The following is a 16,635-nucleotide window of genomic DNA, read 5'->3' on the forward strand; positions in this document are numbered from 1 at the left end:
AATAACAGTCTATCTGTCACCGGGCACATGGTGTCCGCTGAAGAGCACACGCAGAGTCACAGGCCCTCCACGGGATACCCTCTTGGATGGGTCGGCCACAGCGGGTGCTCCACTCCCACACCAGCGCGTTCTCAAGCTGCCTGGCCTCAGGAAATGTCTTCTCACCACAGTGGGCACCTGCCTGTCCTCCTGGGGCTGATTAAACACAAGAGGGCTTGAGACTGTGCTCAGCACCATCCCTCGCACAGTCAGGACTCCAAAAGCAGTGCTGTGGTCAGTCTCAACACTAAGAAAGGACAGAAACGTGTCGATTCATTTGTTTATTATATAGGCAGTGAGCATTTCATCAGAATGAACGTGAATCTCTGCCCAGAGGGCTTGCTTCTGGCAGTCTGTCTGCCTGCCAGCAGGGTACCAGCAGTGAACAGGTGCAGCCAAGCTTATGGGGTCCAGAGAGCAGAGCCCAGCCCAAGCAGAGAGTAGGCTTCCTGGGCAGCAGGTGAGGGAGGGACACGACACAGGGGCAACGTGTACCTATCCACGAGCTCCTTCACCCCCTCCTTGTCGGGCACGAGGCTCTGGTCTTGGTCGTCGGCCAGCGGGGTCCCCGCCTGGCGGTAAATGCAGCGGACCGTGTAGCGCACTTCTGACCAGTAGTTCTGTAGCTGCTGAGGTTCACGGTCCGTCTCTGCTGAAATCTCTCTGTGAGATGGCACAAGAGCAAGGAGGTCAGGGTTAGCGGACAGTCTGGGTCACCCTTGCCCTCCAGATGGCCTAAGGGAATGAGGCATGGACTCCCAACAGCATCCTCTACCTTACTCTGCTCCTAGAGCAGCCTCCCACTTGCTGTGGCCACAGGGAGGCCTGGTGACCAGGCTTCAGGTGCCTGCAGCTGTCTGGTTCCCCAAACCCTCCTCCCCAGGAGACCACAGCCCCTCCTCGCACAACAGGAATGAACACACCTGGCGTCCCACATCGAGGACACCGATGCTCCCCTCCATCTCAAGGGGCCCATCAGGCAGCTCTCTCTCCCCACAAAGGCCCTGCTCCCCACTCGGCTGCACTAGCTTCAGGCCTGAGCCGAACACAGAGCGAGTTCAGAGCCCCCAGGCCTTGGCCTCTCCTCCTCTATACTGCAGCAGCATCCCAAGGAAGGGGTGGCTCTCCCCTTACCCAGGCCAGTCTGTGACTCTAATGACTTGGCTCTGCCTCCCTCCCTCTATGAGTGCTAGCCTGCTGTTGTCAGCCCTCACAGGCCGGGACTCAGAAGAGCCTCATCCCGCTAGTTCTTCCACTGACACCCAGGCTCCTATCTTAGTCCTCAGGAATCGATCAAGTGCCTGCCGTCTTTATGGGAACGGCCCCTTTCCTGCTCCAGCTGCAGCGCAGGTCAGGCAGGCCCTGCTCCCGACTGTCCCACGGGCCCACACTGGTACCTGCGCTCGCTGCAGGCCTCACAGGCACACGAGGAGTCTGAGGGCGCAGTGCCCAGCCCCGCCGAGGGCAGCGTCTGCGCACCAAGGGCTAGCCTCCCGCCGCCTGCCTCTGGCTGGGACCCGCCAAGAGGGGAGTGAAGAAGAAAGTCTTGGCCCTGCTTTGAAAAGAGAACAGAACAGACTATGTTCAAATGTTCACGGTAGAAATTTGTTATTAACGTGTTAGAAAAATGCCTTTTAGAAACAAATTTAAATTCAGATGCTGACAAGATCTCTAAGGACATCATCTGGGTAACTTTCTGACATCTAAGAATTTTGTTTGCAACCAATTATTTACTACCTTTGGAGAGTTCTACCATAATCTCAGGAAGACAGTAAGTTTCTTTCATGCTTTAGGAGAGCAGCTCCACTCTCAGCGTCCTCATCAGTGGACGCACTGCCCTGCACGGTCAGGGCTGGTGCTTAGTGCAAAGCCAGCGGCCTGCAAGCCCAGCGGGAAGCTGGGGGGCAGGGGGAGGTCGGGAGCAGAGGCCTCTCGTCCTGGTCCCGTGGAACTCCACAGCTGTGCTGCCTGCTCTAAGGGACAGGAGGCTGGAGAAAGAGAACATTCTAGGCAAAGATGGCAGGATGAAGCAGGCTCCAACCCTCTTGCCTGGAACCCAAGAGCCCCTAGAAGGTTCTATTAGCAGCCATTACACGGAATATAACTACAACCCTCTTCCCTCCCACCCCCCTAGGTGGTCCCTCGTCCCTCAGGGACAGGATCTGAGAGGGATTCTATTACATTAGGGACACATGCACTCCAATCTTAGAACAGATGATCTCCGTAGTGAAGAAAGGGCACTAAACAGGGCAGCCAGCCCCACAGCCTTCACCCCACCAGTCTAAGGAGAAGGAAGCCACGGAAAAGGGCCTATGAAGGGAGCACACACACTCGGAGAGAGAAGACAAGCCCTGGGAGGCTGTGGCAGCTGGTGGGTGCTTCCTCAGGGTGGTCAGACACTTGCGGCACCACCAGTGGCAAACCGGGCCTGTTGTGTGCCCCTTGGGAGTTTGGGCACACAGACATGGGAGGGAGCAGTAGTGGGCCTGCCTCCATCACATGGTAGGCCGGGTCCCTGCACTGAGAGCAGGAGCTTGTGTCATCAAAAAACCCACCTGATAAGGTTCCTGCTAGATGAGTGGGTCCCAGAATTATACCAGGGGGCAGAGCAAGGGTTGGAGGGATGCGTCATACAGAGTATGTATGTGGCAGACAGTGAGAAGTCTAGACCGAAGTCTAGGAAACCCTAAAGAAAGGCCTCTTATGGGGGTACCTGGGTGGCTCACTCAGTTAAGTGTCTGCCTTCAGCTCAGATCATGATCCCAGGGTCCTGGGATTGAGCTCCACATCAGGCTCTCTGTTGGGGGGAAACCTGCTTCTCCTCCTTCTGCTGCTCCCTCTGCTTGTGTTCCCTCCCTAGCTCTCTGTCAAATAAATAAATAAAATCTTTTTTAAAAGGGGGGGCTTCTTACAATCAAGAGCCACTCACCAGTGGAACACCTGTTAGAATCCTGGGCCCTGGTCACCAAGGAGAACCACAGACAGCCTATAAAGTATGGAGACTCCCCCCAACTCCTACTGCCCAGAGCCCCCTCTCCACCCAGGCAGAGCAGGGAAGGCCAAGGAAGCAGGACAGGCACCACTGCCCTCCACCCCCATGATATGCCCTTGCTGACCCCAAGGGGAGATGCTCTGAGGGAGGAAGGGAGACACTCGGGTTTTTTGTAGATTAGACTAGAGTATCCAAAAATAAGATGATTCTAATACCCATGGCGACTAGAAAGGCTTGACAGGTCTGAGCGCAATGCTGGCAGAACCAGACTATCCCCCAAGAGCAGCAGGTCATTGCACTGCACGAAGGAGGTTTCCTCTCCCCTCCATTCCCTTCATCCAACAGCAAGGCCACCCATGGGACTCCAGCCCTCAGCAGATGCACAGTCTGATTCTCCCTTCCCTGCTCCCAACAGTCCAAGCTACTGTCACCTCTGCCTGCCAGGTGAAGGTGGGGCGGCTCTCCGACAGCACCGCTGCCACCCACACTCACAGCCCTCCCGCAAGCAGCAGCCAGAGTGGTGGTTAAAGTAAGAGACACCCTGTCACTCCCCTGCACAGAACCTTCCACACCACTCAGAAACAGACTCTAAATTTCTTACCCATCTTCACGGTTTCCCAGAACACATCTTTGCTTTTCTTTCATTGCAGCTGAGTCTTTCGCTGCCTAGAGCGCTAACCCACTAAATGTGTGAATGGCCTAAGGGACAGAATCCTACCAGTGACGCCTTCCTGCGGAGGCGGGTAAACCAGGCATCAGGTTTCCCCTGTCCCTGCTCCAAACCCACCCTTCCCTGCACTGCTGGATGTCAGAGGGGCTCCAGCGCTGTGTGGGGCCTTGCCAGCAGGGGACATGGGAGGGCCACCTTGGAAGCTTCCGCGTCCCCAGCACCCAGAGGCTTGAGAGGAACACTGGCTGCCCACCCCTATGACAGTTTGTCAGATGGGCCTGCGGCTTCTCAGCAACTGCTCTGCTACCCAGAGAGCCTCTCCCAAGGGTGTCCTGCCTGGAATCGCATCCCTAAGCCGCCTCTACCTGAGATTGGCTGCTCCCCTAGACGCACCACAGCCAGACTCTTCAGCATTTCCTTCCCAGATCTGTGCAGCTGATCTCCTGTTTCTAGTTAACAGTTGGTTCTCGATGCAAAAGCAACCTGTTCAAATTACTGGTGTGGGTGCCCATCTCCTGAGCTTAATCACCCTGTTAATCTCTTGTATCACAAACTGCTATTTGAAATCCTGGTATTTCCCTTGTTTTCTCGTTTATTTTTTGTTGTTTTGTTTTTTACCTGTCTTCATCTCTAGAAGACCAGTCCCCAAGAATGGGACCTTTGTGTCCTGTTTGCCACTGTGCACTAGCACCAACAACGCTGCCTGACACGCAGGACAGACTCAGAACAGCAGCCAAGAACCTGGAAAGTAACACTTCCTGGTGACAAGGGATGAAATGAGGCCTTTTAAAACAGCGCATGATGACTATACAGTAAATCCTTAAGTGTCTCACCTTCTGGTACTCATCTCATACAAATTTAGCTTCAGTTATTATGTGTTCTCCAAGTCCAACATAGCTGAAAAGAATACAACAAAATCCAGCACTCAACAATGTGAAGTACGCAAAGTCCAGCATCCAATGACAAAAACAAGAAGGAAAATAGAACACATAACCATGAGGGAAACAAATCAACAGAAACAGACCCAAAAACAACAAAAATGATGCAACCAATGGACAAGAATCTGAAACTGGTGATTACAAACTCTTACATGTCAGAAAGCAGAAGAAAACATAAACATGAGGAGGAAAGTGGAGATGTAAAAAATTACCCAATGGAACTTCTAAAGAGGAAAAATATATCTTACAGTAGAATATCAATAAATCTGAAGCGGTAAAAAATCCAAAATGAGGCAGAGCAAAAAACAAGACTGAAAAAAAAAAAAGCATTTCTAAAACAAAAGTCAAGATGTCTAACATGCAGGTAATGGTGTCCCAGAAAAAAAGGTTATATAAAGAAATTGTTGAAAATTTTCCATATTCAATGTGACTGTAAACTGGCATGTCTTAAAAACTCATCTGAACTAAAGCGCAATAAACACAAAGCGAACCATATCAAGCACATCAGTAAAAGGCTGAAAAGCAATGATGAAGTACAGTTCTGAGAAGCAGGCAGAGAAAAACATCCTTTCTATGCAGAGAAGCAAAGGCAAGGATGACAATATGCTTCCACCAGAAACTAGGGAAGCCAGCAAAGAAATGACCAACAATCTAGAATTTTGAATAAAGATGACTTTTCTTTAAGATTTATTTATTTGAGTTGCGCCTGGGTGGCTCAGTGGGTTAAAGCCTCTGCCTTTGGCTCAGGTCATGATCCCGGGGTCCTGGGATCGAGCCCCGCATCGGGCTCTCTGCTTGTCGGGGAGCCTGCTTCCTTCTCTCTCTTTGCCTGCTTCTCTGCCTACTTGCGATCTCTCTCTCTCAAATAAATAAATAAATCTTGGGGAAAAAAAAAGATTTATTTATTTGACAGAGGGATCACAAGTAGGCAGAGAGGCAGGCAGAGAGAGAAAGAGAAGCAGGCTCCCCACTGAGCAGAGAGCCCAATGTGGAGCTTGATCCCAAGACCCAGAGATCATGACCTGAGCAGAAGGCAAAGGCGTTAACCCACTGAGCCACCCAGGCGCCCTGAATAAAAATGACTTTTTAAAATGAAAGCAAAATAAAAACTTCAGACAAAGAGAAGCTCCCCTAAACTACAAAAATGTTCAAGGCAGCCCTTGAGGCAGAAGAACAGGCACAGATGATCGAAACTACATGCAGGAGGGAAGAGCACCAACTCAGTAATGGGGAAAAGGCAAAGGTTCTTCTCATTTTAAAAGTCTTTTAAGAAGATAACAGATGACTACATAGCTGGTGGAACTCAGAGTAAATATTTTAAGGCTCCTTACACTACATATCAAGTATATAATATTCTCTGAAAGTAGAAGTTGAAAAGTTGAAGATCTGTATTATGAATTCTAGAATCACTAAAAATAATGAAACAAAGCGATACAAGTAATAAGTCAAGAAGACGTAAAACAGAATCATAAGAAATATTCAAGGGGTGCCTGGGTGGCTCAGTAATTAACTGACTCTTGATCTCAGCTCAGGTCCTGATCTCAGGGTCATGAGTTCAAGCCCCGCGCTGGGCTCCATGCTGATGGAGGGAGGGAGGGAGGGAGGAAAGACAGACAGACAGAAGGAGAAAATATTCAATTAATCCAACAGAAAGAAAGAGAAAAATAAAAAATTAAATTAATCCAATTAGCAATAATCGCGCCTCGGATAAACCTCATTGGCTACGATACTGCCACTGCGCAAATTAAATTAATCCAAAGGAAAAAAAAGGAAAGTAGCAAACAACAAATGGGCAAAAAAAGGAAGGAAAAAAAAGTAAGATGGTAGATTTACATCTAAACATATCAATTATTACATTAAATGGAAATACTTAAATTTTCCAATTGTCAGAAGAGATGGTCAGGTTGGATTAAGCAAGAGGCACCATGCTTTCTACAGTGGATTATAAAGACACAGGTAGGTTAAAAAAAAAGGGAGACATACTGCATGCAAACACTAACTTAAAAAGGCTGAGTAGCTCTATGAGTATTAAGACTAAGTTGGCTTTAGAACAAGGAATACTAACAGCAATGAAGGAGATGATGACGGTCAAAATAAAATAAATAATAATAATGACAACATGCCTAATTTAACAAGAAGCAAGAGCAGTGGTAAATAAGTAAGGACTCCAATAACAGAACTCAAGATACATGAAGTAGGAATTAAAAAGAGAAATACAAAAACCCGCAGTTATGTTTGGAATTTCAGCAGTCCTTTCAGTAACTGACCTAGACAAAAACATCAGGAAGGACGCAGAAGATGTGAACAACCACATCAACCAACCTAAAGTACCTAATAGTACACTCTTCCTGATAAAAGAATACAAATTCCTTCCAAGGCACACAGAACAATAGTCAAAACTGGCCATAAAACAGATCAGCACATTTCTAAGAATTAGATCATATATTAAGTATGTTCTCTGCCTACAACAGAATTAAGCTAATAATAATAAAGAGGGGGTCAAAAGGTACAAACTTCTAGTTATAAAATAAATAAGTCATGGAAATATAATGTATAGCATGGTGACTTTGATGAATACTGTATTTCAAATTTGAAAGTTACTAAGAATAGATCTTAAAAGTCATCACCACAAGAAAAAAAATCTTTTTTGGGTAACTATGATGTGACAGATGTTAACTATAGACCTACTGTGGATTATTTTGTAATATACACAAATATTCAATCTTTATGTTATACTAAACATATAATGTTGTTGTGTCAATCATACTTCAATTAGAAAAAGGTATCTGTGGGGCACCAGGGTGGCTCATCCAGTTAAATTTGCCTTTGGCTCAGGTCATGATCCCATGATCCTGGGATCTGGCCCCATGTCAGACTCCCTGCTCAGTGCTTAAATAGGATTTTATGAAATTAAACCAATTAACTATGAAGTTGAAAGACAGAAATAATAAACCTAAGAGCAGAAATTAATGAAACAGAAAAATGGAAAATCAGTTCAACCAAACTGTGGTTCTTAGCTTAATAAAAATGATAAACCTGAAGCCAGGCTATCGGGGAGAAAACAGACAAAACTCAAAAAACTAGTGTCAGGAATTAAGTGGCACGGGCAAATCACCACAGATCCCATGGAAATTAAAAACACAGGTAGGAGAATATTCTGAGCAACTTCACGCCAATACATTTGATATAAAATGGGCAATTTCTTTTTTCCCAGTTTTGCTGAGCTGTAACTGACAGTACTGTGTAACTGTATGCAGGAATGCAGCATAATGACATGACTTGCATACACTTTAAAATGACTACACAAGGGCGCCTGGGTGGCTCAGTGAGTTAAGCCACTGCCTTCGGCTCAGGTTATGATCTCAGGGTCCTAGGATTGAGTCCCGCATCGGGCTCTTTGCTCAGCAGGGAGCCTGCTTCCCTCTCTCTCTCTCTGCCTGCCTCTCTGTCTACTTGTGATTTCTCTCTGTCAAATAAATAAATAAAATCTTTAAAAAAAAAAATGACTACACAAATTTCTTTAGAGACAAAAATTTGTAAAACATACTGGAAGAAACAGATAGCTTTTATCAAATAAATTAAACTTGTAGTTCAAAATCATCCTAACAAGGCAACTCCAGGTCAAGATAGCTTCACTGGTGAATTCTACCAAATATTTAAGGTAGAAATGGTAGAAATCAACTCCACACAAACTTTTCCAGAAAACTACAGAAGAGAGAATACTTCCTAGTTCATTCTACAAGGTATTAATTACCCTTATACCAAAACCACACAAAGATACTGTAAGACAAGAAACTTACAGACTATTATCCTTTGTGAATACAGATGCAATAGTCCTTAACAAAATACCACCAAACCCAACATAGCAACCTATGGAAAGGATAATACATCATGATCAAGTGTGGATTATCACAGGAATATATCACCATAATTAATATTATTAAAAAACTAAAAAAGAGAAACTCCGTCATTTCAATAGATGCAGAAAATGAATCTGACAAGATTAAATATCCATTCATGGTAACCTCTAGCAAACTAAAACCAGAAGTAGGCTTTTCCCACCTGATACACAAAATCCTACAGCTAACATCATACTTAATAGTGAAAGACCAAATGCTTTCCCCATAAGACTGGAAACAGGGAAGGATGTCTGCTCATATCACTTCTACTCAATATCACACTGGAGGGCCTAGCCAATACAGAAAGGGGGGGATAAAAAAGATACAGATTGGAAAGGAAAAAATATATTATTTGTAGATGATGTGTAGAAAATCTTGAGGAATCTACCAAATAACCAACAGAATAAAGAAATGAGCTTTCATAGGATACAAAGTAAATTAAAAAACAAACAAACAAACCTGTATCTCTATATATTAGCAATAAACAATTAGATATTGTATTTTCTTCGAAGTACCATTTAAAACATCAAGAAAATATGAAATAGGGACGCCTGGGTGGCTCAGTTGGTTAAGCAGCTGCCTTCGGCTCAGGTCATGGTCCCAGGGTCCTGGGATCGAGTCCCACATCGGGCTCCTTGCTCGGCAGGGAGCCTGCTTCCCCCTCTGCCTCTGCCTGCCATTCTGTCTGCCTGTGCTCGCTCTCTCTCCCTCTCTCTGATAAATAAATAAAATCTTAAAAAAAAAAAAAGAAAATATGAAATACCTTGGAAAATTTTCAGCATACTATGTACAAAGCCTACGTTAAAGACTACAAACTATTAAGAAGAAATTTAAAAGACCTGGGGCGCCTGGTGGCTCAGTGGGTTAAGCCTCTGCCTTCAGCTCAGGTCATCATCTCAGGGTCCTGGGATTGAGCCCCACATCAGGCTCTCTGCTCGGCGCTCCCCCCCACCCCCTGCCTGCCTCTCTGCCTACCTGTGATCTTTTTCTCTGTCAAATAAATAAATAAAAATCCTGGAAAAGGAAAAAAAAAAAAGAAATTTAAGAGACCTAAATCAATGAAGAATCATACTACATTAACAGACTGAAAGACTCAGTATTATCAAGATGTCATTTTTTGGCAGTCTGAGTGGCTCAGTCGGCTGAGCAGCTGACTCTTGATTTCTGTTTAAGTCATAATCTTGGGGTCCTACAACTGAACCCTGCACGGAGCTCCCTGCTCAGCAGGGAGTCTGCTTATCTCCCTCTGCGCCTCTTGCCCCTCACCTTGCTCATGATGGCTTACATTCTTGCTCTCTCTCTCTCAAATTAATCAATCTTGGGGGGAAAAAAAAAAGAAGAAGAAGAAGAACCACCCAAATTGGTAAATAGACTCAATACAACATCCGTTAAAATCTCAGCAGGCTTTTCTGCAGAAACTAGAAGACGATGCTAACCCTTATATGGGAATGCAGAGGAACTAGAATAGCCAAAGCACTGTTGAAAAAAGAACAAAACTGAAGAACTTCTACCTTGTTTCATGACTTACTATTAAAAAGCTTCAGGAATCAAGACTGTAGGGTACTAGCAAAAGGATAAGTATATATGTAAAGTCCAAGACAGAATCCAAAATAGACCCACACATTAAAAAAGAAAGAAAGAAAGAAAAAGATTCTTTTACAAAGATGTCAAAATAATTTAACAAGGAAAAATAGTATTTTCAGCAAAGAGTTCTGAAACAAGTGGATATTCACATGCAAAAAGGATGAACTTTAACCTTACTTTATAAAAGATATAAAACTTCACTCAAAATGGATCACAGAGCAAATGTACAAGCTCAAAACATAAGACATCTAGAAAACAAACAGAGCAAAAAATCTTATAACCTTGAGTAGCCAAGATTACTTACATAGAACACAAGAAGCCCAAATCATTTAAAATTGATAAACTGGACTTGATCAAATTTAAAAATTTTGCTCTTCAAAGAATAGTGTTCTGTAATGAGAAGGCAAGCCACACACCAGGAGAAAATATCTGAAAAACATTATCTGATGAAAGGTTTGTATCCAGAATATACTACAGAGATCTCTCAAAATTCAGTATCAGTAAGATAAACAACCTAATTAAAAATAGGCAAAAGATCTGAATAGCCGTGTCCCCAAAGTGATACAGATGGAAAATAAGCACATGAAAAGATGTTCAGCAAGTCATTTAGAAAATGCCCATCAAAACCATGAGACAGCACTACAAGTCGCTAGAACAGCTACAGTTAAGGACTGTCAATATATCCTGCCTCAGTAAGGACGCAGATTAACAGGAACTCTCATTCATAGATGGAAAATAGTATAAGCACTTTGAAAAATTCCAAGACAGTTCCTTAAAATGTTAATCATGCACTCACCCCATGACCTAGCAATTCTACTCCTCAGTATTTATCAAAGACAGATTAACTATGTTCACAAAAAGCTTGTACTCAAATGTTATTAGTAGCTTTACTGTTTTGTTGTTGTTGTTGTTTTAGTATATGTGCTGCCGAAGGCTCCACACCCATCCAGGAGCTCTAAACAAGGCTTAAACTCATGACCCTGAGATCAAGACCTGAGCTGAAACCAAGAGTCAGATGTTTAACAGACTGAACCACCGAGGTGCTCCTGAAATGTTACTAGTGGCTTTAATGTTAACAGCCAAATGTCCCCCTACTGGTGAATAACAAATTGTGCTTCCTCCATACAAAGGAATACTACTCTGAGATAAAAAACAAATGAACCAAACAGACACGTGCAACAACACAGATGAATCTCAAAAGCATTTTATTAAGCAAGAAAAGCCAAAGACCACCATTAGGTTATCTTTCCAAGAGGCTGATTCAAGTTCTGTCTTTCCAGTCTTAGAGTTCTGAGCAGCAGTGAAAAATGTTATCAGCAACCACTTTCATGATGCTCATTATAAAGGAATTTTTTATGTTTGTATTAGGAACCAAGACCAAAAGGGCAAACGTTCAAGATACAAACAAATATTAGCAAACTCTTAAGTGACTGGTTTAAATTGACACTATCTGCCTTGATAAGACCTGAGGGCACATAACTATTAGGAGAAGGCAGTTCCTCGGTGTAGAATGGAAGACTTCTACTTCAATGATATGAGAACCAAGACATAATCGCTGATGTCCAGAATCAAAAGAAAGCCTTTAAAATGATCAACCTTGAAAACAGAATACTAATTTGCCCAGTCCTCTTCCTTGTGGTAGGATGTCTGAGTGCTCCACAGACCCCTTCACAGAGAAAACAGTAATTCTCCCAAGTATCATCTCCCATGCCCGCACACCAATTCACTACTTAAACATACACAAGTATAAAATACAATAGACCTTACACTTCTAAGACTTTGTTTAATTCTAAAAATCTAAGCTTGTCTACAACTTAAAATTTTATAAACCTAAAAACCATTACTCAAATTAACATTATTATAAAGAGCCAAATGAGTAATTAACTGAAATCAAATTCCTAAATTCAACATAGGCCTTGGTTCTGACTACTAAGCAGAAGACTCCTTTTAGTCAGGCCTGTATTCATATAGGTCTCTCTACAAATCATCTCGGCCATCCCACCTGTCTGCCTGTACAGAGTAGGCCATACCTTGGTGGGTCTTTTCTTGGCTTCAGCAAAGAACCTAAGTATTAAGACAACCTCCGTTCCTTCTTCAGTAGCCTTTACACGCACTGTACCCAGGCTCACCAGGTCACAGAAGACAGGAGCTAAAGCCCTCCGGTACACAGGAGGCCCTCCAATGATGTCAGAATGCCCTCCCCCATTATCAGAATACAAACAAAAATTGTTTTAACCTTCAGGGAATTCACAGAATTCCTTGAAAATACACCCACAGCCTCCCAAGCTGTAAAGTCTACTGGGCAGGATCAGTACTTGCAAATATGTTGAGATCCCAAAACATTATTTTCAGATATAAATTAAAGGTAGACTCATCCCTTCATCCAAACACCACCCGTGGGTGCCTATTCTGTGCCCAGCCTGTGAAGATACCTTGAGCTGGCGGAGCTAGGAGCCTGGACAGATGGCTGGGCTGGGGCAGGTGCATGCACGTGTCAGGCTGATGGGACGACGCCTGCTTGTGGGAGGGGTGAGCCAAGCAGGGACCCAGAGGCCTGGCTTCTGCTGAGCCTGTGCAGCATCCCTGCTCCTTCTCAACCAGCCCATCCTTGCTCCCCTTGTCCAACGCCGAGGACTAAGGGACTCTGCAGAGGGGAAGGTGCTGGGTGACAGGCAGGTCAGGGCCCCAGCACAGCAATGTGTCCATCTTCAACAGGGACCTCAGGCTAGCCCCAAACCTGCCACCCTGACAGCTCACTGTTCTCATTTCTCAAGGAGACCATCTGAAACCTTAGCCACTCCCCAGATCCTTCCCAGTCTTGTGAGATTCACTCTCCCTCTCAAAAAAAATTTTATAAAGATGATTCCTGGCAGCAATTTTCTCAACTTCCACACTCCCCATCCCACCTTACTTGACACCTACACAGCCTTGCCTGAGAGTCCGGTCTCAGGATGAGTCTTCTCGAGAGCCCCCAGTTCCCCTGTCCGAGTGGAACCTCATGGGCACCACCACTTCTCAACCTTACTCCTTCCCACTCTCAAGCAAGTTCAAACTGCCTACCCAGTGTTAAGTGTGGGCAAGAATATGGGCAAAGGGAACTCAAACACTACTGGTGGGAACAGAAACGGGAACAGTCATTGGGGAAACTGCTGTATTTTACAAATGTAAGCATTTGAATTACTTACAACCCAGCAATTCTATTTCATAGATAAGCACTATGTTAATTAATTTTATATGTCAACTTGACTGGGCTAAGAGATAACAGACAGTGGGTAAAACAGTATTTCTGGGTGTTTTGTGAGGGTGTCTCTGGAAGAGATGAGCATTTGAATGCTTAGACTGAATGAAGACAATCCCCTCACCAATGAGGGTGGATGTGTTGTCCACTCCAGAGAGGGTCTGAAGAACAAAAAAGGAAGGACTGATTCATGCTCCCTGCTTCTGTGGAGACACCCATTTCCTGCCGCAGAGGTCAGCGCTCCCGGTTCTTGGGCCTCTTGACTCAGAGTGAAGGACACCAGTTTTCCTGGGTCTCCAGCTTGCAGATGGCACACTGTGGGGCTTCTCAGCCTCCATGACCACACGAGCCAATCCCTGTAATAAATCTCCTTCCTTCCTTTCTTTCTCTATCCATCTGTCTACCTCCTCCTGACCCCTCACTGGTTCTGCTCCTCTGGAGAATCCTGACCAACATACACTCTTAACAAAACTCTTACAAATGAGTACCTGGAGAAAGGTATACAAATGTCCTGACAGCGTTTTTTTAAAAAACTGATCACTGTAAAAAAATGGAAATCTCTGGGGGCACCTGGGTGGCTCAGTGGGTTAAAGCCTCTGCCTTCGGCTCAGGTCATGATCTTAGGGTCTTGGGATCGAGCCCCACATCAGGCTCTCTGCTCAGCGGGGAACCTGCTTCCTCCTCTCTCTCTGCCTGCTTGTCATCTCTATCTGTCAAATAAATAAATAAAATCTTTAAAAAAAAAAAAAAAAGGAAAACTCTGTACCTTCTAACAAAATTACTGATGAATAAATCATATATAGTAACATACTGAACTATACGTACATCATGGATGAATTTGTGAAAATGAGTAAGTGCAGCTACCCAAACAGTAGAAGGATCTCATAAACAAAGACGCATAAGACAACATAAACATATACCACTTTCATAAAGATCAGAAACAAAATCAAACAACTTATTATTTAGAGATACACACAGAGGCAATAAAATTTTTAAAGGAATTTTAAAATAAGGGAATGATAAATCTAAAATTCAAGGACAGTGGCCACTCAGAAAGAGGAAGAGGAAAGATGGGAGGACACAGACTTGCACCCTAGTATCAGGAATGGCCTGGGTGTGACCCCTGCTGGTGGTCATTTTACTGTCTTCATGCTTATTATATATGTATGCATATATAGCTCTCTCAAATATTACATAATAAAAAATGAAATTTAAGTAGGGGGGGAACACCTCTCCCCAACCAGCAGCTCTTTCCTTCCATAGTTAAATGTGCTCAGCTCCTCCCTCCAGCTTCCCCCTTCTGATCTGTCTTCCCTGCCTTCATAGTCAAGCACCTCGAAAATCAGCACCTTGAGTTGACTTTCTCAGCTTCCTCACCAGTAATCTACTCTTCAAGGAGCTCAGTCTGGCTTCTGCTCCCACACTTCCACTAACATGAATCTGGCAAAGGTCAGATACGATCTCTTTGTTGCCACATCCAACACTTCCTATCCTTTCTTGGTTAACTTTATAAAACCTTCGTTCAGAGGACAGCTGGGAGACAGCTCTCCTTGGGTCTCTCAGACCAACTCCCAGTCTTGATGGATATGCCAAAGCTGTAGGGCTCTGCCTATCTCCCCCCCACCCCAGGAGGCTGTTTCTCTGGCTTTGCGCTGCATATAACCTTGGGACAAAGTGCAGGCTTGCCTCCTACACACTAGGAGATCCTAGTGGCAGATCCTCACACCCAGGGTTCCTGAGCTCCAAGACAAAGTCCCTGCACCCGCTGCAAGGATACAGACCTCCCCACTTTGGGCAGGGAGGAGCAAGGGGAGCAGACATGCTCATGCTCATGCTCATGCGAGCTGCTGTGCTGTGAGCAGTAAAGTTCTCTGTCTCTGACCCAGGAATCTCATGTCCCCAGCCAGCACCCATGAAATAGTAACAAAGTAGCTTATCATCTTCAAGTAGGGCAAAAAAATCCAATCCCAGGCCCAACAACTACCAACCACACCATCCTTTAAATGATTACCATCACTTTGCTCTACTTATCACACTTTCTTGTTTTTCCTTCTATTTCTCTGGTATCTGCTTTTCACTCATCTTTGTCTCAAACGTCGGATATCCTCTAGAACTGCCTCCTTCAGCTTGTACTTCTCACTCTGCCTTCGGTCTTCAGGGTTGTGCCTGTGACCAAGGTTGAGAGGTGAGTAAAACTCATGTGTGTTCAGTGAGTGTTGCAGGTCCACCCAACAATACAAACAACATCTGAAGCAAACTGACTGTAACTTGAAATTGTAACTCTTTAAAAAAAAAAATTGGGATTCCACATCAATTAAAAAAATCAAGACCTATTTGACTCATAAAATAGGGGTCTTGCAATGTCCTTTTAATTAACAACTTAGAGAAGTTGGGATGCCTGGGTGGTAGAGTTGGTTAAGCAGCTCTTGGGTTTTTGGCTCAGGTCATGATACAGAACTCCATGTCAGGCTCTGTGCCCGATCCAGAGTCTGCTTGAGATTCTTTTTCTCCTCTCTCCCTCTGCCCTTGCCCTGTCACATGCACATACATGCATTCTCTCACTCATAAATAAATAAATCTTAAAAAATAAATTAAAATAAAACATAAAAAGGTAAATCAATACATCTGTACTGATAAAGTTAGAGGAGAAAGAATGGAGAAGATATCATTTAAAATAGAACAGATAAAAGTCCAATACCTATGGGACAATCTTTTTTTTTTTTTAAGACTTATGTATTTATTTATTTGAGAGAGAGGGGGGAGGGGCAGAGGGAGAAAAAAAAATCTCAAGCAGACTCTGCACTGAGTGCAGAGACCAACATGGGGCTCAATCCCATGACCCCAAGGTCATGACCTGAGCCAAAACCAAGAGTCAGATGTTTAAATGACCACATCCCCCTGGCAACCTCCACCCTTTTTAAAGGGCAGTATAATGATACTGAAAAAATATAATAAAACACATATAAATAGAAAAAGATTCCATACTCAATGGGGATTATTAGATTTTTGTTTAAAAAGATTTGTGTATTTGAGAGAGAGAGAGAGAATCTCCAAGCAGACCCCTTGCTGGGCCCGGAGCCAAATGTTGGGCTTGATCCCAAGACCCATGAGATTATGACCTCAGTCAAAACCAAGAGTCAGACATTCAACCGACTGAGCCTTCTAGGTAGCCCAGGATTATTAGATTATAAGGAATATTAGAAAGAAGTTAATTCCCCTCCTATTGATTTGCAGACTCCATGTAATCCTAGTCAAACCACAACAAGGTTATTCTT

At 44.2% G+C, this 16,635-nt stretch overlaps 1 protein-coding gene and 1 pseudogene across 3 annotated transcripts in view; both read right to left on the reverse strand.

The window, feature by feature from the left end:
* FAM193A (family with sequence similarity 193 member A) overlaps positions 1-16,635 on the reverse strand; it is a 165,823-nt gene that overhangs the window by 72,965 nt on the left and 76,223 nt on the right. For 2 of the 3 annotated variants that reach the window (XM_044267910.1, XM_044267909.1), the window contains exons 3-4: positions 1,437-1,594; positions 535-702 (exon numbers count right to left, since the gene is read on the reverse strand). In XM_044267910.1, coding sequence (XP_044123845.1) covers positions 535-702; positions 1,437-1,594 — 326 coding nt within the window. The remainder of the gene's footprint in view (positions 1-534; positions 703-1,436; positions 1,595-16,635) is intronic. The other variant, XM_044267911.1, reaches the window with a different exon arrangement.
* Positions 6,212-6,386, reverse strand: LOC122890659 (annotated as a pseudogene).

Source organism: Neovison vison, chromosome 11 (genome assembly GCF_020171115.1).
Source record: "Neovison vison isolate M4711 chromosome 11, ASM_NN_V1, whole genome shotgun sequence".
In the NCBI taxonomy this organism is placed as follows: domain Eukaryota; kingdom Metazoa; phylum Chordata; class Mammalia; order Carnivora; family Mustelidae; genus Neogale; species Neogale vison.